The 23,293-nt window shown below is 36.1% G+C and overlaps 1 protein-coding gene across 1 annotated transcript in view; it reads left to right on the top strand.

Moving 5' to 3' along the window:
- Nucleotides 1–23,293, top strand: part of DLAT (dihydrolipoamide S-acetyltransferase) — a 37,939-nt gene that overhangs the window by 11,588 nt on the left and 3,058 nt on the right. The window contains exons 8-13 of the mRNA XM_081279644.1: nucleotides 6,377–6,444; nucleotides 7,508–7,600; nucleotides 7,904–8,011; nucleotides 15,925–16,040; nucleotides 22,120–22,282; nucleotides 22,544–22,680. Coding sequence (XP_081135770.1) covers nucleotides 6,377–6,444; nucleotides 7,508–7,600; nucleotides 7,904–8,011; nucleotides 15,925–16,040; nucleotides 22,120–22,282; nucleotides 22,544–22,680 — 685 coding nt within the window. The remainder of the gene's footprint in view (nucleotides 1–6,376; nucleotides 6,445–7,507; nucleotides 7,601–7,903; nucleotides 8,012–15,924; nucleotides 16,041–22,119; nucleotides 22,283–22,543; nucleotides 22,681–23,293) is intronic.

Below are 23,293 nucleotides of genomic sequence, written 5' to 3'. Positions count from 1 at the left end.
TTCCTTTCGTATATATGATTAGAGTCAAGATAGCAGTGTTAGTGGGAATAAATTTTGAAGACAGAAGAGGGACTAGATTATTATTTATATCTGAAAAATTTAAACAAGTTAAGAAAGACCATTCATTAGATAGGTGGCAACACTAACTAATGAGATAAGAAGGGAAAATCCCATTATTTTTACTATGCAGGCAGTTAGGCTATTCATTTATTATTATTTAAGCAAATATTCACCAAGTTCTGTATACATCAGATCCTTGTTCATAAGATTTCAGTTTTATTTGCCTGCATGGTCGACAATAAAGAAAAAAGCTGGGTGCAGTGGCACCTGCCTATTATCCCAGCAGCTTGGGAGGCTTAGGCAGGAGGATCACAAGTACAAAGCCAGCCTCAGCAATTTAGGAGGCCCTAAGCAACTTAGTAAGACCTTGACTCAAAAAATAAAAAGGGCTGGAGATGTGGCTTAGTGCTTAAGTGGCCCTGGGTTCAATCCCTGGTACAAAAAAAAAAAAAAAAAAGTGAACAGAAAGGAGATATATAGCTTAGTAATTAAGAGTGGGCTCTGATCAGAGGGAGGGAGGATAAGAGGGAAAGGGAAGGTTCTGGAGAATGAGAATGATCAAATTATGTTATGTACATGAAGTGTGGGCTCTGGAGCTTGATTGCTTGAGTTTAAATGTTAGCTCTTTTAGTACTAGCCATGTGAACTTTGTGTCTCATTCTCTTCATTTGTGTATAAAAATAATACCTGATTTGTTGTGAGGATTACATGAGTAAATAAATGCCTGTGCAGAGAAAGAATATTTAGGTATTAGCTATTACAGTAATGTATTTTATTAAATGATGATTTTAGTGTTAAGAAAGAAATAAGCTGAGTGATACACTAGTGACAGGATAAATATATGAACGGTCATGACTACTTTTAGACATGGTGGTTAGAGAAGATCTTTTGGATGAAGTGACATTTGATCTGGTTGAAAGATGAGGAGTCAGCTTTGGGCCAAGCATGTGAAGTACAGAGGAAAGATCATTTGGGGCAGAGAGACCAGCAGTATACAATCTAAAATGGAAAAGAGCTTGACATGTTTGAAGAATGTAATGGAACATGGGGAGCAGTGGGTCTGGTCTAGTGGTAGAAGATGATTGAGTTGGGGAAGAAGTACAGAGATGAGATTATTATGAACCTTATAGATCTTGATCAAGAGTTGAAATTTTATTTAAAGTATAATAGGAAGTCATTGAAAGACATAAGCAAGGAAGTGAAATAAAATGATTTATGTTTTTTAAGAGAATATTTTGGTTGCTTTGAGGAAATGGATTAACTGAAAGTCAAGTTATCTGTTAAGATGGCTGGAGCTAATGATGGTAGCTTAGACAAGGATGGTGAAAATAAAAAAAAATGAACAACTTTAAGACACATTTTTTACCTGGAATCAACAGAACTCAATCAAGGATTTTATAGAGGACAACAGTAATTTCAGAAGAATGATTGAGTGGAAACCTATCTGAATAAGTCAAGAAGTAGATGTGAAATGGAGAGAGGATTGTGGACAACTCATTCAAGAAGTCTAGCTGTTGCTGGGCATGGTGGCTGACACCTTCTATCCCAGCGGTTCAAGAGGTTCAGATAGGTGGATCAGGAGTTTAAAGCCAGCCTCAGCAACTTAGTGAAGCCCTAAGCAACTCAGTGAGACCCTGACTCTAAATAAAATACAAAAAACAGCTAGAGAGATAGTAAGTGCCCCTTAGTTTAATCCCTGGTACTGAAAAGGAAAAAAAAAAAAAAAAAAAAGCTTGCTATGAAGAAAGGCATAGGAATAATGATAGCTTTAGATGGATGTGGACCTAAGAGGGTTTTTGCTGGGCATGGTGGCAAGTGCCTGTAATCTCAGCAATTTAGGAGGCTGAGGCAGGAGGAGCATAAGTTTGAGGCCAGCCTGGGCAACTTCACAAGACCCTATCTGAAAATAAAAATAAGAAGGGCTAGGGATGTAGCTCAATGGAAAAGCATTCCTGGATTCTACACTCAATCCTGAAAAAAAAAAAAAAAAGTAAAAGTAAATAATAATAAAGTAAAATATATGTAGGGAGGGCTTTTGAAGATAAGTGTTAGAATGAATCTAGTATGGAGTTCCTCAGTAGTGGCACTATTGATTTTTTTGACCAGATAATTTTTTGTTGTGTGTGGGCTGTGACCTGTACATTATATGATGTAATGTTCTTGGCCTCAATCTAGTAAGGTGGTAGTTCCAATCTCTATTTAGGACAAACACAAATGTCTTAAGACATTATCAGGGATTCCCTGGGAAGCTAAATTGCTCTCCTTGAGAATCAGTGGCCTAATAGAAAAGGATCAGTGGATGACATAGAAGGGGATTATGAGCAGGATGGTTTCACAAGGAACAAAGTTCTTAAGAAGGAATTCGAAAGGGCTGTGGCTGTGGTTCAGTGGTAGAGCACTTGTCTAGTATGCGTGAGGCACTAGGTTTGATCCCCAACACCACATTAAAAAAAAAAAAAGAAGAAGGAATGTAATTGGCCTTTATAGAAATTAAGAACATTTTTATCTATTTTCATAGAAGAGAAAATATAGGATGGCTTTATCAGTTTGGTGGTAAAAGATGACAAGAGGTCCTTTTTGGTCACTACTGTTTGATAAATAAATGTGAAATGAAGATATTAGCTGGTTAATGAGTGAGGAAATTTTTGTGGTTAGAGCAATTAGAAAGTAGTAGCCTCAGAGATCAGAAAGGTGAATTTAAAGGAAATGGTTGCATTTCTGGGCAGGTTTGTGTATCTGTTTTAGGTTTGTGTTTCTGTCAGGTATTTCTATATAGCAACATTAAGTTGCTCGGTGTTGACACTGAGAAAGATAAATAGACTTAGGGTTTTGCAAAGGAGGATTATAAGAATAATCCATAGAATGTAAACTGGGTTAGGAGGAAAGTGAAGACCAGAGGGAGGTCATGGATAATGAGAGTAAAGGAATCAGTGGAGTGGTATCTTGATGAGGCAGAAGTGATTATTTTTTCATTGGGGGAAGGGTGTGGTCTGGGCTAAGTGAGCTCAGAGTGTCAGTATCAGTATCAGTTATTGTGTGTTTTCTGACACCAAAAGCTTGGTGTCCCCATATCCTTCAATTCTCTGATGCCAGGAATTCAGTCCAATTTTGACATTAGCTACCTAGATTTGGCATGAGTCCACAGGGCTCAGTCCTGCAAGACTCCCTTTACTTCAATTACTTTCAGTTGCAAGGTCTGGGTGTCATCTTTATGTCTTAATCATTAGTTAGTAATCAGGAATCCCCAAGAACCTCTTCTCAGGTTTGGTGATTTGCTAGAACAACTCACAGAACTCAAGTAAACACTACTTACTACTATTGATTTGTTATAAAGGATATAGCTCAGAAACAGCCAAATGGAAGAGATGCATAGGGCAAAGTATAGTGGGGGGTACACAGAACTTCCATGCCTTCTCTGGCATGCCATCCTCACAGCACATGGATATGTTTACCAACCTGGAAGCTCTCTGAATATCACTGTTAAAGAATTTTTATTTTCAGTGTTGGGTATATAGCTCAGTGGTAGACGTTTTGTCAGTTCCCAGTACTGGAGGAAAAATGTTTATTTTCATAGACATGTCATTACAAAGACATGATTGACTAAACCGTTTGCCATTTTGTCATTGAACTCAATCTCCAATCTTCCTTCTCTCCCAGGAAGTGGGACAGCAGAGGAAGAAGGAGATGGGGAGAGTGAAGGGAAAGGGGATTGAAAGTTAATTACCCTCAATCATGTGTTTGGTTTTTCTGGCTGACTAGCCCCATCCTAGTAGCTATCTAAGAGCCCAACCTAAGGCCCTTCCTTAGCAAAAACTCTGGTGTGGTATGAAGGGGCTCGTTACTTTCCACTCAGGAAATTCCAAAGGTTTCAGGAGGTCCATTCCAGGAACCTAGAACAAAGATCAAATATATTTTTTATTATATCACAGTGATGGCATTAGCAAGATGGTTGCTTGAATTCTAGATTGAGATATCTAGAATTACTAGTACTAGTTTAAGTACTAGTAATAATATAGTCTAGGATTTGACCTTAGAGGTTGGGGTTTTCTTGTGGGTGGGAGGGAAAAGTTGGAGCTGAGTAACTTAGAAATCTGGGTTTTGAGTGGATTGTGGTTCCCAAGAGGACAGTGTGTTAAGATGCAATTAATCTGAGTAAATGGGAATAGTTATGAATTGGTAGATGAGAGACAGACATGAAGAAGAATAGGCTGTATAACCAGATGACATGAACTTCAAAAGGGGTTGAGGTTTTTGAGGAGATAGAAACTTTTAGAATTAGCTAGGAGGAGTAGCAACGATACTTAATCCACCTCCCAACTCTGAGCAGCATCATGTGAGAAAGAAAAAAAAATAAGCCCAATTAAGGAAAAACTAAGGGAAAAGTTGAGTAAATCAACAGATTATTTTGCAAATTTGACCAAAATATAATTAGTTAGGGAAAAACTATGTTGAACCCTAAACCTTGGTTCAGAGTTTGATTAGACTCAAGGCTGCCCATATAATATTTTATATTTCTTTGGTGCACAGAACTTTTTACATCACTATCCCATTTTGTCTTCACAACTTTCCTGTGAATGGGGGTTGATATTATAATCTCTGACCTACAAGTGAAAATGAGGACTAGATGAGACTATGTAACTATAGTCATCTGTCTAGTTTATGTTAGATAAGAACCCTCCATACTTTATTGCTAGTTCACTGTTCTTCCCTTTATGTCATTTTGCTTCATGAGTGTCTGCTATGTCTTCTTAGGCAGAGAGGCAAAGAAGGGTAAAAGGTTTCAGTTAATTACTATTGGTTAGGAAGTTCTCATAGGTGGCTGAAGCTTGGAATAAGGCAGGTGATACTACAGGTTTCCTCCCTGGTGGGGCTGCACATCTCAGTGTCTAGCTCAGCTTTGGTTATAAGGGGAGGTTATGGTTTCTATCTTTTATAAAGGAAGATAATCTAAGGGATGCTGACACCTCTGTTCTAGAGCTCCTGGTGAGGATAAACACAGTCCTAGCCAACTCAGTTTTCATATTGAAGGAAAGGAATTGGGAAGAACTGCACACAATGAGAGCCCTTTTAAAAGTCTGCCATGGGGGAAGATGAATCAATTTGACCAAATTTTTTCTAGAAGTAGGCCAGTATAAAAGGTATTATAATAACTAAAGTCTAAATCTATCAAAATTAAAGGTCAGGATTATGTCCTTGGGTCTAACATTAAATGTATGCTGTTACAGATTGGAGGAGGGGGGAAATTAAATAAAAATAATACTAAATCTCTTAAATCTATGGAGAGTACTTGGAGAGGTCCTTCCTCATATGTGGCATTGTACCCGATTCTTTGTCTCTAACCAGTAGCTTTGGCTACTGTGAGAAAGCTGTGAATGTCTGAGACCACCTAAGGAATGAATAGTCCTCAAGATGAGATAATTAAAGTTAAAATTCATGCTATTGGGGGGTGAAAATTTGACGAGCCCAATTTGTCCAGACAATTACTCACATATCTGTCAACCCTGTAGAGAGAATTCTTTATGAAGTAAAGTGAGATTCTATTTCAGGTTGAGAATTTTTTGTTTGTTTTTTTCCTTTCTTTTTATTTATTTAGCTAACAAGTAGGGAACAGTTTTTCTTACAGATGTGTAAACTGTGCTCAGCATTATTTTTTTGCCAGTATTTCCCAAGTTAAAAGAAGATGAAAAAAAAATCACAGCTTATTTAGATGGAAATCTAAAAGAGAAATAGGCCAGGTGCAGTGGCACATGCCTGTAATCCCAGGGGCTCGGGAGACTGAGGCAGGAGGATTGCAAGTTCTAAGCCAGCCTCAGCAACTAGGCGAGGCCCTGGCTCAAAATAAAAAATGTAAAAGGGTTGGGGATGTGGCTCAGTGGCTAAGAGCCCCCTGGGTTCAATCCCTAGTACGGAAGGAAAAAAAAAGAGAGAGAGAAATTTGGCATATGTCTAATCCCAGCTACTTGGGGAGGCTAAAGCAGGAAGATCACAAGTTCAAGGCCAGCTTGGTAACTTAGTGAGACCCTATCTCAAAATAAAATAAAAAAGTCCTGGGGATGTAGCTCAGTGGAGTAATACTTGTCTCGCATCTGTCTCTGGATTAAACCCCCTGTACTGAAAAAACATAAAAAATAAAAAGAATAATGAATAAACGCTGATATTTTAAGGGAGAACTTGAAGAACTAGGGGTAAGACTGCAACCCCTATAGAGTGTTTTTGGTAGCAAACCCTTAGGAACTTGCACTTCAGGACAATGTTGATTTCCTTGGAGATCTAGTGGCATGCTGTCGTATATGTGATATTTATGTATTTCTTCTAGGGACGGGACCAGATGGCAGAATTATCAAGAAGGACATTGACTCTTTTGTGCCTACTAAAGTTGTTCCTGTGAGTTATATTTGACTTTTTTCAGTTTGTCCCTGCAGAGTGTTTTGTCCTGTCTGTTAGACCATTTCATACAGTATGAATGAAATAATTTAATCAAAACTGCATTTTCTTCTAATATCAGTGGCTTAACAATTTGCATTTGGGTATTCATCCCTCTGTACTTGCCTTTTTTTTTTTTTTTTTTTCCTTTTTGATACTGGGGATTGAACCCTGGGGCTCTTTATCACTGAGCTACATACCCCGCCCTTTTTTTCAGTTTTGAGACAGGGTCTTACTAAGTTGACTACGGCCTCACTAAGTTGCTGAGGCTGGCCTGTGGTCCTCCTGCCTCAACCTCCTGAGTTGCTGCAATTATAAGCATGTACCACCATGACCAACTCAGCCCATTTTTAAAAACATATTTGCAAGTTGGTTGTCTAAGTTTATGTGTGTTTAATGAGTCTACAGAAGGACTAAATCTATATGTCCAAATTCTGTTTTATTGGGTAAGATGTTAAGATAATCAGCGAAAAATGAGGAAAATTATTTAGTTATTCAATGTTCTCTTTATTTAATATTTTTTTAGTTGTAGTTGGACACAATACCTTTATTTTTTATTTATTCATTTTTATGTGATGCTGAGGATTGAACCCAGGGCCTTACACGTGTGAGGCATGTGCTCTACTGTTGAGCCATAATCCCAGCCCCAGATGTTCTCTTTAAAATGAAAGATTTAGCATTGTTTTTCCTTAATATTGTTCAGGAAATTGACTAGTTTGTTTATATTCATCTCTTAATCCTTTTAATTTAATAATGCTTTGATTGCTTTATTGAGGATAATTTTGCAAAAATAATATTATTTTGACATAAATTAGGCTCAAAGAAAAATGATACTTAAAACATGATTTCAGAATTCTAAGTAAAACCAATTTCAAGTCCCTTTTGCTTCCTGGGGATATAACTAGTTGTTCTTCAAAACTTTTAGTTTTTACTTTGCCATCTGTAAAGAGTCACTGGTAGTGTACCAGGTATTTATGCTTAGATTGAGCCATAGTTACTGAGAGCTTTTTCTTTCCACCTACAGGCTCCAGCAGCTGCTGTGCCTCCGCCGAGTCCAGGAGTGGCACCCATTCCTACAGGTGTCTTCACAGATATCCCAATAAGCAACATTCGTCGAGTAAGAGCATTACCAAAATCTGGATCCAGAGCTGTTAGAAGCATATTTACTCTAGTTGTTTTGTTGTATTCATAATTTAAAATATTAACAGTCCTTTTTGTTTGGGAATATTAGATGAATAAGGAAAACTTGTTTGGTTAGTTGAATACTTGGGATAAAGAAATCACTGTGTATACATCTTCCAATTCTGATAATGCTTGGGGTTATCATTATGAGGTAAGCAGAATGAAGAGGCAAATAGATCTGAATTAGGGAAGATCTCCTCTCACTCAAGATAATTGATTTTTGAATCTCTGGTTTCAGGTTATTGCACAACGGTTAATGCAATCGAAACAAACCATACCTCATTATTACCTTTCTATTGATGTAAATATGGGAGAAGTTTTGTTGGTACGGAAAGAACTGAATAAGGTAAAACTTCCAGAAATTCCAAATCTATAAAGTATAAAATATTTTTCTCCACTAAACAGTTACATTTTTGTCTGTGTATTTTATTACAGTATACCAATTGGTGATAAAAAAAATGAATATCATTTTAATTTTAACTTGCTGTCAATATCCTAGAGAATTTTCATTTTCTAACCCTTGATTAAAACTTGTCACTTAAAGTCAACTTTGCCAGACATATATTTTAGCCTAGCAAAGTCACTGGGATGTAATATTTGAGGGTTTTTTTTTTTTTTTTTTTTTTTGGTAAGTAAGAAACATTATAGATATAATTTTAGGAAGCTATTAAAAGTTCTGACTCAGGGTTCTTTGAACAATTTAAGCAATTATTATCTTGGAAACTCTGTTTACATAATTCTTCACTGCTTTGAAAGATTTTTTCTTTTAATATTTTTTTTAAAGAGAGAGAAGAGAGAGAGAATTTTTTAATATTTATTTTTCAATTTTTCAGTGGACACAACATCTTTATTTTATTTTTATGCGGTGCTGAGAATTGAACCCAGCGCCCTGCGCATGCCAGGAGAGCGCGTTACCGCTTGAGCCACATCCCTAGCCCTGAAAGATTTATTAACTTAGCAACACTATTAAACTTTGTAGAAGGTGGTCTTTAGTGCATGTGTGTTGTTATATACACATTTATAAGTCATACTGCTTAGCTTGTATAATAGCTGTAATACATATGTGCTGGGTTTGCATAATTCTTTAAAAGGACTTTTCTAGATTTGCAGTTGATATTTATTTTTTTTTTAAATACCGGGAGCTGAGGTTGCAGCTTAGTGATAGAGCGCTAGCCTGGTGCATATGCAGCACTGGGTTTGATCCTCAGCACCACATAGAAATAAATAATAAGGGCTGGGGATGTGGCTCAAGCGGTAGCGCGCTCGCCTGGCATGCGTGCGGCCCGGGTTCGATCCTCAGCACCACATACAAACAATGATGTTGTGCCCGCCAAAAACTGAAAAATAAATATTAAAGAAAAAAAAAGAAATAAATAATAAGATAAAGGTATTTTGTCCATCTATAACTAAAAAAAAATTTTTTTAAATACTTATAATTGGGCTTGGGATGTGGCTCAAGCGGTAGTTCGCTCATCTGGCATGTGTGCGGCCAGGGTTCCATCCTCAGCACCACATACCAACAAAGATGTGTCCGCCGAAAACTAAAAAATAAATATTAAAAAAAAAATTCTCTCTCTCACTCTCATTCTCTCTTTAAAAAAATAAAATAAATAAATACTGATAATTTTTGGCCATGATACTTAACCAGAAAAATTATTCCATGTTGTCATTGTGTGATGTGATCTATAGGTAGTTTCTGGGAAGAGAAGAGAGAACTTATACAGTTTGCTCTTTAGTACGAAAGGAGGATCAGTTTGTGAAACACAGATTGTCCTATCAAATGAAACAAAATAAAACCATTGTTCAAGTGATTCTATTTAAAAATATTTTTAAAGAAATACTGAATTGCATGTCATTCTTCATGCTAGTGTTGTAGACTAAATCCACAAAATTGTTTTTCTATGTTCAGTATGCTTGTGTCTTTCTAAATACATTATATTCAGTAATAGGAGACAGTTTCAGCATTGTTTTGATCTATATTCATTATTTAGCTTTCAATATTGGATTAGGCTAAAAATCTTATTTATGGATGTAATTATATGGCAAATTCTTGCTTATTAGTTTTTGTTTAAAAATTATGTTTAGTAAGAGCTAAGCTTTTTAAAACAAATGCAGGCATTTATCATTAATAAAACCTATGGTTTAATATCAAAAAAGAAAGGAAAGAAAGAAACATTATATTTACTTTTTGTTTGTAGTTAAGTATTATGCACTTACTTGGTGTTTAGGATTAGCATAAGGCACTTTTGGAAACATGATATAAGGCACAGTCTTTTATTGATATGAGTTCCTAATTTAATGGGGGCTAGAATACTTGTGAAAATATGGAAGGCTTTTTTTCTTCTTCTTCTTTTTGGTGATGCTGGGGACTGAACCCAGGGCATCATGAATATTTTAGGCAAGTGTTCTATATCACTGAGCTATAGCCACAAGATTTTTGTCAAAGTAAAAATATTCATTTGTTGATCAGTCTCTCTCTCTTTTTGTTTTTTTCTACTGGGGATTTAACCCAGCGGCAGTTTACCACTGAACTACATCCTTTTTATTTTTTGTGATAGGGTCTTACTAAGTTGTTTAGGGCCTCGATAAATTGCTGAGGCTGGCTTTGAACTTGTGATCCTCCTGCCTCAGCCTTCTGAATTGCTGGGATTACAGGCATGAGCCACCATGCTGGATATGGATCAGTTTCTTTATGGTAATACTCATCAATTGCTAAATTTTATTGTACAGGTTATTACAGGTAAAGGATCTATATAGATTTAAGTGTTATTGGAGTTTAGAGAAGGAGAAACCAATGAGAGTAGTTGGGGAATTCACAAAGGACATAACTTGGTTGAACCATGCAAAATTGGAATTGTTTTTATTGGCAGAGATGTTGAAGTAAGTTCATGCTAATTATGGAGTGCCTAAGGCTCTTAATTCTCCTTCCCACTTTTTCTCCTTAGACTTGACACTATCTAATATATGTTTCATATATTTATTATTTATCCTCTTTGGAGCATAAGCTCCCTGAGAACAGAATTTTTATGCATTTTGCCTACTGTTTCGTACCAGAGCTTCACTGTTAGTGCCCAGCATAGACTCTTAAATGTGAGATACATAGCTGAATGCATGAGTGAAACAGCACCAGAGCTCTGCAGATGGCTATAGGAGTTAAAGATGATGGCAAGCTTTTTTGTCAAAGTATTAAAGCTCTTTTCTCACAAATTTACTTGGAAATTAGGCAAATGTATGTACAATTTTTTTTTAACTTTTATTTATTTATTGTATGTGGTGCTGAGGATCGAACCCAGCACCTCCCATGTGCCAAGCAAGCACTCCACCGCTGAGTCACAACCCTAGCCCCTGTACGATGTATTTTATTCAAATTCTTTTGAACAGCTTTATTGAGTTATAATTCAGTTATAATTATAATGCCATACTATTTATCCATTAAAAATTTTTTTAAATTGTAAATGGACACGATATCTTTATTTTATTTATTTTTTTATGTGGTGTTGAGGATCGAATCCAGTGCTTCACACATGCTAGGTAAGCACTCAACACTGAGCTACAACCCCAGCCCCCATTTTCACCCATTTAAAGTGTACAATTCAGTGGGTTTTACTATATTCACAGAGTTGTACAACCATCACCACAGTAAGTTTTAGAACATTTTCCTCACCCCAGAAAGAATTCTTCCACCCCTTAAACCAGGTGTGGTTGTGTATACCTATAATCCCAGGTACTTGGGAGACTGAAACAGAGGATTTCAAGATTGAGGCTAGCCTGTGCAGTTGAGCTAGACCCTATCTCTAAAATAAAAAGGGCTAGAGGTGTAGCTCAGAGGTAGAATGCCTAGGTTAATCACTAGTAGGTAATTAAAAAAAGAGAGAGAGAAATCTTATACCCCATCAGACCTCCCATCATTCCAATCCTAAAAAAAAACACTCATCTACCTTTTTTTTTTAAATAATTTTTTAGTTGTCAATGGACCTTTATTTTATTTATTTGTGTGCAGTGCTAGAATCAAACTCAGTGCCTCACACATGCTAGGCAAGTACTCTGCCATTGAGCTACATCCCCAATCCACTCTTCTACTTTTTGTTTCTGTAGGTTGGTCTATTATGGATATTTCCTTTTTTTTTTTTTAATATTTAGTTAGTTAGTTAGTTTTCGGCGGACACAACATCTTTGTTTGTATGTGGTGCTGAGGATCGAACCCGGGCTGCACGCATGCCAGGCTACCGTGCTACTGCTTGAGCCACATCCCCAGCCCCTATTATGGATATTTCCTATAAATGGAATCATATGATATATAGTTTTTTCTGAATGGCTTCTTTCATTTAAGATGTTTTCAGAGTTCATCCACAATGTAGCATGTATCAGTATTTTATTTTATTTTATTTTATTTTTATTTTTAAGAGAGAGTGAGAGAGGAGAGAGAGAATTTTTAATATTTATTTTTTAGTTCTTGGCGGACACAACATCTTTGTTGGTATGTGGTGCTGAGGATCGAAACCGGGCCGCACGCATGCCAGGCAAGCGCGCTACCACCCAGCCCCAGTATTTTATTTTTTTAAACTGCTGAATAGTATTTTACTATAATGAGATATGTCACATTTTGTTGAGTTGTTCATCAATTGATGATGGACAACTCAACAAAATGTGACATGGATTGTTTCCTCTTTTTATCTATTGTGAATAATGTTGACATAAAATTTTTATGTACAGATTTTTGTGGGGACCTAAGTTTTCATTTGTTTTATTACATTTATGCCTAGGAGTGGAATTTCTGGATCATGTGACAACTCTATGTTTAACTTATGTGTGTGTGTTTATGTGTGGTGCTGGATGAGCCCAGGGCCTTGTACATGCTAGGCAAGTACTCCTCCATTGAGCAACACTCCCTCCCAGCCCTTTGGTTACTTTTTGAGGAAGTGCCAGATTGTTTTCTGAAGTGGACTTGCCTTTTTATATTACCATCAACAATGTGTGATTGTACTAATTTCTTCATATCATTACTAATAATACTTGATTATCTTTTTGAGTCATCCTGGTAAGTGTCAAGTGTTCATTGTGGTTTTAATTTGCATTTCCCTGGAGGCTAATCAGATTCAACAGCTTTTCACAAGTTGGCATTCTTAAATCTTCTTTGTAGAAATGTTTACTCAGTTAATTTACTTTTTTTCTTTAATAGGGTTATCTTTTTATTATTATTCATATGATTTCTTCATTTACTCTGCAGATCCCTTACTGTAGATAAATGGTTGCTAAAGTTTTTTTTTGTTGTTGTTGTTGTTTTTCCATTTTTTAGCTTTTAGTCTTGCTGTCTTAATGATGGGATCCTTTGAAGTGTGAACTTTTAGTATGTCTATTTATCCAATTTTTCCCCCCTTTTGGCATTTTATCTGCTAAAAGCTCGGTTCTTGTCCTTAATGCTAATCCAATAACAAGAACACAGTTTTGAGAAAAAATGAATAAGAAATTTTATTGCTTTGCTAGCAAAGGAAAAACACTGGGGACTCCTGTCCCAAAGGCTGTGATTCTGCCCATCAGCAGGAACAGGAGGCTTTTTTAAAGAGGTGATTCAAAGGCTACATTCCATGTGTTCTCTGTTGGAGTTGTAATTCACTTGTTAATTTGGAAGATAGTCATTTCTGAGATCTTCTGGTACTATCCCCAAAGTCTGGATAGTCTTTTCTATGGTGGGTGTATGGACTTAAGGAGAGATAAATCTGCCTAAGAAGGGAAGAAAGGTAATTCTGTTTCCCCTGAGGTTAGGGAATGGGAAAGATTAGGGAGGAGCAGGGAGAGAGAAAAAGAAAGAAATGTGTTGTATTAGTCTGGGTTCTCTAGAGGAACAGAATTAACAGGAAGTATAATTATAAAAAAGGGGACTTATTAGGTTGGCTTATGTGACCAAAAGCTAGATAGTCCATAGTTGCTGGCTGGAGAGCTGGAAAAACCAGTAGGTGTGCATTCCAAGAGACTGAAGCCCCAGGACAAGAGAGATCAACAGTGCTACCCTAGTCCAAGACTGAAGGCTTCTGGAGAATATCTGGCAGTCTGCTTGGAAGAGTGAAGAAGCGAGAGTTTGATATCCTCAGATGATCACTGTAGCAATCAAGAACCAATTCAAGAATGGAGTTGCATCTCAATAAGAATTGAGCTCCTTGCTTCCTTGTTCTTCAACTTTTATTCCATTCAAGAAATCATCCTATTTGGATAGTGCTGCCCAAGCTTAGGGAGGGTCTCTTTCAGTTGGCTATCTCACATGTTAGTCATTCCTAGACCTACCCTCACTGACACACCCAAAGCCTCTTAATCTTCACTATCTCTTAATCCAATCAAGTTGACAATTCAAATTAACCATTATACATATCCATTTTAAAAATAAGTTGCAGTGGCTGAGAGCAAAGTTTATATTCAAAGCATAAAGTAGACTACTATTAAAAAGTCGTTGTCTAAGGTTATGAAGATTCATACCTGTTTCCTTGTAAGAGTTTTATAGTTTTATTGTGTATTTCTGCACAAATATAAGTAGGAGTCAACTTCATTCTTTTGCATGTTTACATTCAGTTGTCCCAGCAACATTTGTTTGAAAAGATAATTCTTTCTCTATTGAATTGTCTTGGCATCCTTGTCAAATTCAATTGACCATACATGTGAGAGTTTGTTTCAAGATTCTTAAGTCTATTCCATTGATCTGTGTGTGTACCCTCTAGCCAATATCACAATCCTGATTACTGTAACTTTGTAGTAAGTTTTATGGGTAGAGAGGTAGATTCATACATACATATGCACATATGTACGCACATAGTGGGGATTGAACCCAGGGTTGCTACCACTGAGCTACGTCCCCAGCCCTTTTTAATTTGCTTAGGGCTTCACTAAGTTGCTGAGGCTAGCCTTGAACTTTTGATCCTCCTGACTCATCCTCCTGAGTTGCTGGGATTATAGGTATACACTACTATGCTGGTCTGCAGTAAGTTTTAAATGATGAAGTTAAGTCATCTTTGTTCTTTGTTCTTTGTCAAGATTGTTTTTTCTGGATATCTTGCCATTATGAATGAATTTTAGATTAGCTTATAAATTTCTGCAACAAAGCCAGTTGAGATTTTGGTAAGGATTGCATTAAATTTGTAGATCAATTTGGGTGTTGTTGCCATTTTAACAATATTGTCTTCCCATCCATGATTATGTGATGTTCTGGCATTTATTTAGGTATTCTTTTAATTTCTTCAGTCATTTAAGTAAATTTTAGAGAAGTTTTACATATTTTTTGTTGAATTTATTCCTAGATACTTTATTCTTTTTGGTGCTTATATAAATGGAATTGTTTTCTAAATTTCATTTTCAGATTGTATATTGCTACCACACAAACAAAAATAAAACTGAGCTTTATGTATTGGTCCTTGTTCCTGCAACTGTGCTAAACATTATCCATTTAATGTTGAGAAAGGGACTAGGGGGATGAAAATATACAAGCGATCCAAGGTGGGAAGGATGAAATGAAACCAGAAGTTGGTTCTTCCATCTTGTTTAATGTAGGCCTTAACAGCTATACATTAATTTAAATATTTATTTTTTTTAATCTAAGGATTAAATCTATACATTAATCTAAGGATTTATTTGTTTTTTTATTGTACTAGGAATTGAATCCAGGGGTGCTCTGCCATTGAGCTACTTACTTCCCCAGCTATTTCTTTTTAAATTTGAGACAGGGTCTTGATAAATTGCCTAGGCTGACCTCAAATTTGCAGTCTTCCTGCCTCACCCTCCCCAGTAGCTGGGATTATAGGCCTGTACCACCACACCTGGCTCAATCAGAGTTATCTAATTTGTTCGAATATGGTTATTCATAGTATTTCTTATAATCCTTTATTTATATAAGGTAGATAGTAGCATCTCCTGTTTCATTCCTGATTTTAAGAATTTGAGTCTTCTCTTTTTCTGTCAGCCAAACATTTGTCATTGTGGTTGTCTTTTGATTGATCTTTTCAAAGGATCAATTTTGATCTTGTTGAGATGAGTGAAAATTAAGACATATCAAAATTTATGGGATGCATCTAAAGCAGTACTTAACAGGAAATGAATAGCTATTAAGGCCTACATTAAACAAGATGGAAGAACCAACTTTTGGTTTCATTTCATCCTTCCCACTTTGGATCACTTGTATATTTTCATCCCCCTAGTTCCTTTCTCAACATTAGGTGTACAATCTCAGACGTTGGGGAGAGAACTTAAGAAAACGATCATAGTTTCTTGTCTTTACAGATGTTAGAAGGAAAAAGCAAAATTTCTGTCAATGACTTCATCATAAAAGCATCAGCTCTGGCTTGTTTAAAAGTTCCTGAAGCAAATTCTTCTTGGATGGACACAGTTATAAGACAGTAAGTATAACTAGAGGTTTATATCTATCAGCAGTTTTCTTTCTTTCTTTCTTTTTGTTGTAGATGGACACAATACCTTTTTTTTAAATTATTTTTTATTTTTATGTGGTGCTGAGGATTGAACCCCTCACACATACCAGCCAAGTGCACTACCACTGAGCCACACCCTAGCCCAGCAGTTTTCTTATGCTATCTAATGTATAAGTAAGAGTTATAGGGGGATATGACATTCGTAGGTGAAACAATTTTAAAACTACACAAAGCAATTTATGAGATAGTACTAATTTAGCTAGTAAAGGCTGTAAATTCCTTGTATGAGCTCAGAAAAGGGAAATCAGTATACAGTTGAAAATAGTGTTTGTTATTGTCACCGTGGTACTCAAGTATATTTCACATAACGATTTCATATTTAATTCTTAATGGCCATTTTATGAGTAAGTGCTTTCCCTCCATTTTCTAGATGAGGTAACTGAGGCTCAGTGGATTAAGTAAATTGCCCTGTGTTAATATGTTAGTAAGTGTTATAACTATGATTGGAACCAGGATTCTGACTCCTAAGGTAGCCCTTTTCTAATATGAGATAGATGCTTTCTTCTTCTTATAATTATTATTATTATGAAAAGGAAAAAAACAAAACAAAAAGCGAAACTCTTTTCCTTTCTGCTGTGCTCTCACACACTTATAGCACCACATCTGTGACTAGATGTATGTGTGTGTGTGTGTTGCGGGGTGTTGGTTCCCCACACATCAACCAAGCAGTCAGTTCTGGAGTGTGTAGGTGTCCTTCAATTCAATTCAATTCTGACCCTCTACCTGGGGTTAGAGTCAGATCCCACAGACTGGGGACTCAGTCCCACTGACACTACTCTCACCTCAGATGCCAGTCTCAAATCTGTCTACCTTTGCTGCTGAGCTACTGACTACAAACTGAGCTTCCTGTGACTTATATTCATTATTGGGTTTGATAATTGGCTAGGACAGCTCATAGAATGTAGGGATACACTTACCTATGTTTACTGGCTTATAGAAAGAATATTACAAAATACATAGATGAATACTGGATGAAGAGATGTAGGGCAAGGTATGGAGTAATCTAAAACTTCCATGCTCTCACCGGGAATATCACTCTCCAATCACCTCCACATGATAGAAATTTCTAAAATATTAACATTGAATATATAAAATGCTATATGTAAATATAACATTAATGTAATATTTATGTTAAATATTTTAATTTTTTATGGTCTTCTCTTCTGTAAAATATTTGGGTTTAATTAAAATATGTAGCTTACCATAAATACTATACTCACTGGTTTTAATGACGACTTAAGGAGGGGGAAATAATATTCTGTGTTCTCATCATGAATTTTTTCTCAATCTCCCCATACTGGATGGTTTGTTGGTTCTAACTTTTTCCTTGGTCACTCCCCTCTTGGAAAACATCTACAAGTTTAATATTCCTTATAAGCATATTAGTCTTATAGTGTTGTTGTTATAAATTACCACGAAAGTGATGGCTTGGAATTGAAATTTAGGACTTGGAGTTTAGCACAATGGTAGAATCCTTGCCTGGTATGCACAAGACTCTGGATTTGATCTCCAGCACCAGCAAAAACAAATAAAAAACAAACAAACATAAATCTACTCTCTCATAGTTCTGGAGGCCAGGAATCCAAATTCAGGGTATTTACAAGATTTTGCTCCCTCCAAAGATTCTATGGGAGTATCTTTTCTTGCTTTTTCCAGTTCCAAAAGTTATAGGCATTTCTTGGTTTGTGGTTGCATAAGTTCAATTTCTACTTTCATCTTTACATGGTCTTTTTCTTTGTATTCTCTTTTCATTCATTTTTACATGGTCTTTTTCTTTGTTTTCTCTTTTCTTAAACAGACTCTTGCTTGTATTTAGAGACATCCAGATAATTGAGGATGATCTTATCTCAGGAAGTTAAATATACCTTCAAAGGTGTTTTTCCAACTAAGTCTGCATTGATGAATCTGGAAATTAGGATATAGATATATCTTTTGGAGGACTACCAGTCAACAGACTTTAAGTCTGTCTTCCTGTTTTCAGTACTGTTCATACCATCAACTCATGGATAGCTTTCTGGGGCCTGAGCAGAAGTAGTTTGTAATTTCTGGCATTCATAGCCATCCATAATTCAGTCAAGGCTTGCTTTCTGATTCTCTGTAAAACCTTCTTGTGCCAGTTTGAGTTAGCTACTGTTGCTCTATATGCCATTAACTTTCCTCTTCTCAGAATGTTATTTGGGCTTTTCCTTTCTTTGATTTTAGATTGATTGCTAACACTTAATGAGTGCTTAGAGAATTTATATTCATTATTTAATTCTCATGAGTATATTGTAAAGTAGGTACCATTTTTACCTCCATTGCATATAAGGAAATTGAGGCACAAAGAAGTAATCTGCTACATATCTAGAGAAAGGTAAACCAGCCAAGATTTGAATCCCAGCTATATTAGTGAGCTTTCTGTCACTGTGACAAAATATTTGAGATAAACAACTTCTAGGAAAGGTTTATTTTGGCTCATGGTTTTATAGGTTTCAGTCCATGGTCCTTCGGGCCTGATATGGTAGAAGCAGCTTATTCATTTCATAACTGCTGGGAAGCAAAGAAAAAGACCTGGAGGTGCTCATCCTAATATCTCCTTCAGGGGCACACTCCAGTGACCTAACTTCCTTCTACTGGGCTCTACCTCTTAAAGGTTCCACCTCCTCCCAACAGCACCAATGGCTGGGACCAAGCCTTTAACACATGGGTCTTTGTGAGACATTTCAGATTCAAACTATAGCACCCCCAATTCTCTGAACCAAGACTAAAACCTAGTCTTGAACGGCAACATTATACTTTTCTATCCTGTTTAAAGCATACCTGTCTTTTTAAAGCCTAGTTCAAGTTCTCCTTTTGTGAGTACCTACGGAAAATTATGCTCTCTGAATATCCTTCTGAATAGTGTATGTATTTCTCATTTGGTACTTGCATTCATGCAACAAACATCTGTTAAGCACTGGTTTTGGTTTTTTAATTTTAAGTATTCTGAAGGCAAGTATAGTTTCTTATATTCTGCCCTTCTGCCCATCATATAGGCAATTTTTAAAACAGCTTTAATTTACAGTAGTTTACATACCATAAAATCCCACAGCTCAACATTCCTTGATTTCTGTAAATTTACAGAATTGTGCAGTCTGCCATGTTCTCATTTTAGAAATTTCCATTACTTCCACAAAGATCACTCTTGTCCATTTGAATTTGAATTACTGCTCCTATCCTCAGTCTTCTCAGCAATATGTTCTGCTGACTCTATATGTTTATCTTTTCTATACTTATAGAAGTGGAATCATAAAATGTGCCTTCTTTTGCATCTGGTTTCTTTCACTTAACAATGTTTCCAAGATTCCCCATGGACATGCATCAGAAGTTTATTGTTTTCTATTGCTAAATAGTATTCATTTGTTTCTGTATGGGTGTACCATGTTTTGTTTTTGCATTCATCAGTTGATGGACGTTTGGTTTCCCTTTTTTGCTATTATGAATAATGAACATTTGCATACAATATTTTGTGTAGAAATGTTTTCATTTCTTTGGAGTACATTCTTAGGAATAGAATCACTGAGTCATTCATTGGATAAACATTTAATTTTTAAAGAAATTTCTACACTACTTCTCAAAGTGGTTGCACCATTTTACCTTCCCACTCACAGTGGATGAGAGTTCCAGTTTCTCCACATCCTTGCTAACACTTGTTATTGTATATGTGTTTTAAATAGCCATTCAAATTGATATTAAGTGAGTGCCATTTACTTTTAAGACTACATAAAGAAAATAACATATAAAGAAAGGATCAAGGTTGCAGGGCAAATTCTATGAATTGTTTACTTTTTAAATTTTTTAATTATTTGTTCTTTTTTAGTTGAATTGTTTAGTAATTCTCACCAAACACCCTTCATTTATTTGTTATACAGCCTTTCAACAAATACTTATTGAATATGTACTGTTTGCTGGATTCAGTGATAAACAAGTTAGGAAATACCATCCCTATTTCAGGGAGAAGGTTATTAAGCAAGTAACATTGTAATGACAATAACTTCAAATATTTTTAATTGGCACATAGTTATATGTATCTATAGGGTTGAGTGTGACATATTAGTGTATGTATACAATGTATAATGATCAGATCAGGTTAAATGGCATATCTGTCACCTTAGACATTTATCTTTTTTGGGGGGGTTGTGAACAATTCAGAATTTTCTCTACTAGCTTTTTTACTTTTTTTTTCTGGGGAAAGGAGTGTGTCAGTACTGGGGATTGAAACTTGGGGTGCCTTTTTTTTTTTTTTTTTTTTTTGTGGTCCTGGGGATGGAACCCAGGGCCTTGTACATGCGAGATAACGCACTGTATCAACTGAGCTATATCAGCTGAGACAGGGTTTTGTTAAGTTACCCTGGCTGACCTCAGACTACTGGGTAGATGGGATTACAGACATGTACCACTATACCTGGCTTTACTAGCTATTTTGAAATATTAGATTAATAAAGCCCAGTTATGGTAACTGATAAGGACCACAGTATTACTGGTAGAGGTCTCTGTGTTTGCATGTAACAAAAGGCTGGCTCTAGCCAGCTTGGGCAAATTGGGGGACTTGGTACCTACAATCTTCTAGAACTTATCCCTAGGAAAGGCTGAAATGACTGGAGTTCTTTCTTTAGAGCAGAGCCATGCCTTTATGTGGAATTTTGACTTTTTCTCAATCGAAGAACACTTGGGCAGGATCCCTTAAAGACCCCATAGAGACTTTAGGTACTATTCAGAACTTGGATGGGGGAAAAAAGTCACCTTTTTTTTTAAACCTCTATGGACATTTAGTATCTCTTCCTTTCATAAATGTAGAGAACATATAAAGAAATGTCATAGTATTTGTGGTTAGTAACAAATAAAATTATTTTCATATCACATTGTAGTTATTGCATCTATCTTTTTAAAATTTTTTTTTGTAGTTGTAAATGGATAGAATGCCTTTATTTTATTTGTTTATTTTCATGTGGTGCTGAGACTGAACCCAGTGCCTCACATACACTAGGCAAGTACTCTACCACAGAGTAACAGCCTCAGCCCACTGCATCTGTCTTAAAATATTATTTTGCTTATCTCCACTTCAAAATGATAGGAATTAGTTTTGTTTCTTAATTATTTTTGTAATTTGAGTATTTTTTTTTTTAATATTTATTTTCTAGTTCTTGGCAGACACATCTTTGTTGGTATGTGGTGCTGAGGATCGAACCCGGGCCGCACGCATGCCAGGCAAGCACGCTACCGCTTGAGCCATATCCCCAGCCCCGTAATTTGAGTATTTTATTTTTGGTATTAAAAAATATTCTAAAACGACAGCTGAGGATGTAACTCTTCCTGGGTTTGAGTCCCAGCACTGCAAAAAATAAATCTGAGATGAAACCTAGATGCATAGGTGCTTCTGGAAAAATTTGGAAACCTAATTTTAAGTTCTGAGCACCACCTCTATGTCCTAAGTACTCCTTTTTCCCTTCTAATGCAGTTCTGTTCTTTCACTCTTTTTTTCATCTGTTCAATTGCTGCCTACAGAGACTCAGCTCCAGCCTGTGCACCTCCATTTAGTCTTGGAGTTCAGATAGTTAATTCTTACTGAATGTTGTGTTTTTTGTTTTTTGCTAGCTATACCCATGTTTTTGGTCAAGAATGGTGGAGGAAGTTAGAGTGGTGTGACTCCAATCTACTGACAAATTTTTCTTTTTTTCTCATAATCATTTTTAAAAAGTGTAAGTCAAGGAGAGGGCACAGCAAAATGTATAGATTAGAACAGACACCTCGAACTGAAACACAAACTGGCTCTAAAAATTTCTAAATATTCATATTCCTCCTTAACTTGGTGCTGTTTGAAAATTTTTAAATTTTTTTGTAGTATTGAGGATTATACACAAGGCCTTGCATACTAGACAAGTGCCCTGTCACTGAGCTACATACCCAGTCCATAGGCTCTTAAAAAAAATCAGTATTGATTATTTTTCATTTCTTTTTTCTTTTTAAACAGAAATCATGTTGTCGATGTCAGTGTTGCTGTTAGCACTCCTGCAGGACTCATCACACCTATTGTGTTTAATGCACATATAAAAGGACTGGAAACCATTGCTAATGATGTTGTTTCTTTAGCAGCTAAAGCAAGAGAGGGTAAACTACAGCCGCAAGAGTTCCAGGTGAGATAGTACATACTGACCTTTAATGCTTATTTTATTTTCCACTGTTTGATTCTGCCACATAGTTTTAACTGATACTAGGTCCTAAAAATAAAGGAAAATTGAGTCACATGTCAAATGCTGAAAATAAGACATTTTCCAACTAGTGTGCAGAAGCCAATACAAAATTGTCGTAAGACCTTTCACAGAATATTTGTAATTTTTTCTAGTTTACACTGGCAAGCAATTAATATGATCTGTTTTTAATCTTTTTTCCTTTAGGGTGGCACTTTTACAATCTCCAATTTAGGTATGTTTGGAATTAAGAATTTCTCTGCTATTATTAACCCACCTCAGGCGTGTATTTTGGCAATTGGTGCTTCAGAGGATAAGCTGGTTCCAGCAGACAATGAAAAAGGGTAAGTGCCAAATTGGAGAAGGAATTATAATCTAACTTTCATTACATTATGCATCTGTTTCTGAGTTTGGTTTTATAGGTACTTATGGCATGGTGTACTGGAGCTTTAGTAAAGTCAGATGCAAATATAGGATGAAATTCCTTATAGCAGAAACTTTTATTTTACTAAATGCAGTAATCCTATTTAAAATGGGATCCTGCTGGGCTCAGTAGTGCATGCCTATAATCCCAGTGGCTTGGTTTAGGAGGCTGAGGCAGGAGGATCAGGAGTTCAAATCCAGCCTCAGCAAAAGCTGGGCGATAAGCAACTCAGTGAGATCCTGTCTCTAAATAAAATACAAATTAGGGATGGGGATGTGGCTCAGTGGTCAGGTTCCCCTGAGTTCAATCCCCAGTACCCCAAAAAGTGAAATTAAATTAAAAAATAAGAAAAATAAAATGAGATCCTATTGATGGGATCTTATTTGAGATTTATTCTAGGTGAGAGTTTAGCACACTTACAAGGGTCAGATAATAAATATTTCTGAGCATGTGGACTCTATTGCAAAACCCTACCATTGTAGTATGAAAGCAGGCATAAATAATATATGAAAGGATTAAAATTTAAAAAAAAA

The sequence above is a fragment of the Spermophilus citellus genome (assembly GCF_964194105.1).
Source record: "Spermophilus citellus genome assembly, chromosome: 2".
Lineage (NCBI taxonomy): Eukaryota > Metazoa > Chordata > Mammalia > Rodentia > Sciuridae > Spermophilus > Spermophilus citellus.
Note: the sequence above shows the minus strand (reverse complement) of the source record. Positions and strands in the feature narration are given on the sequence as shown.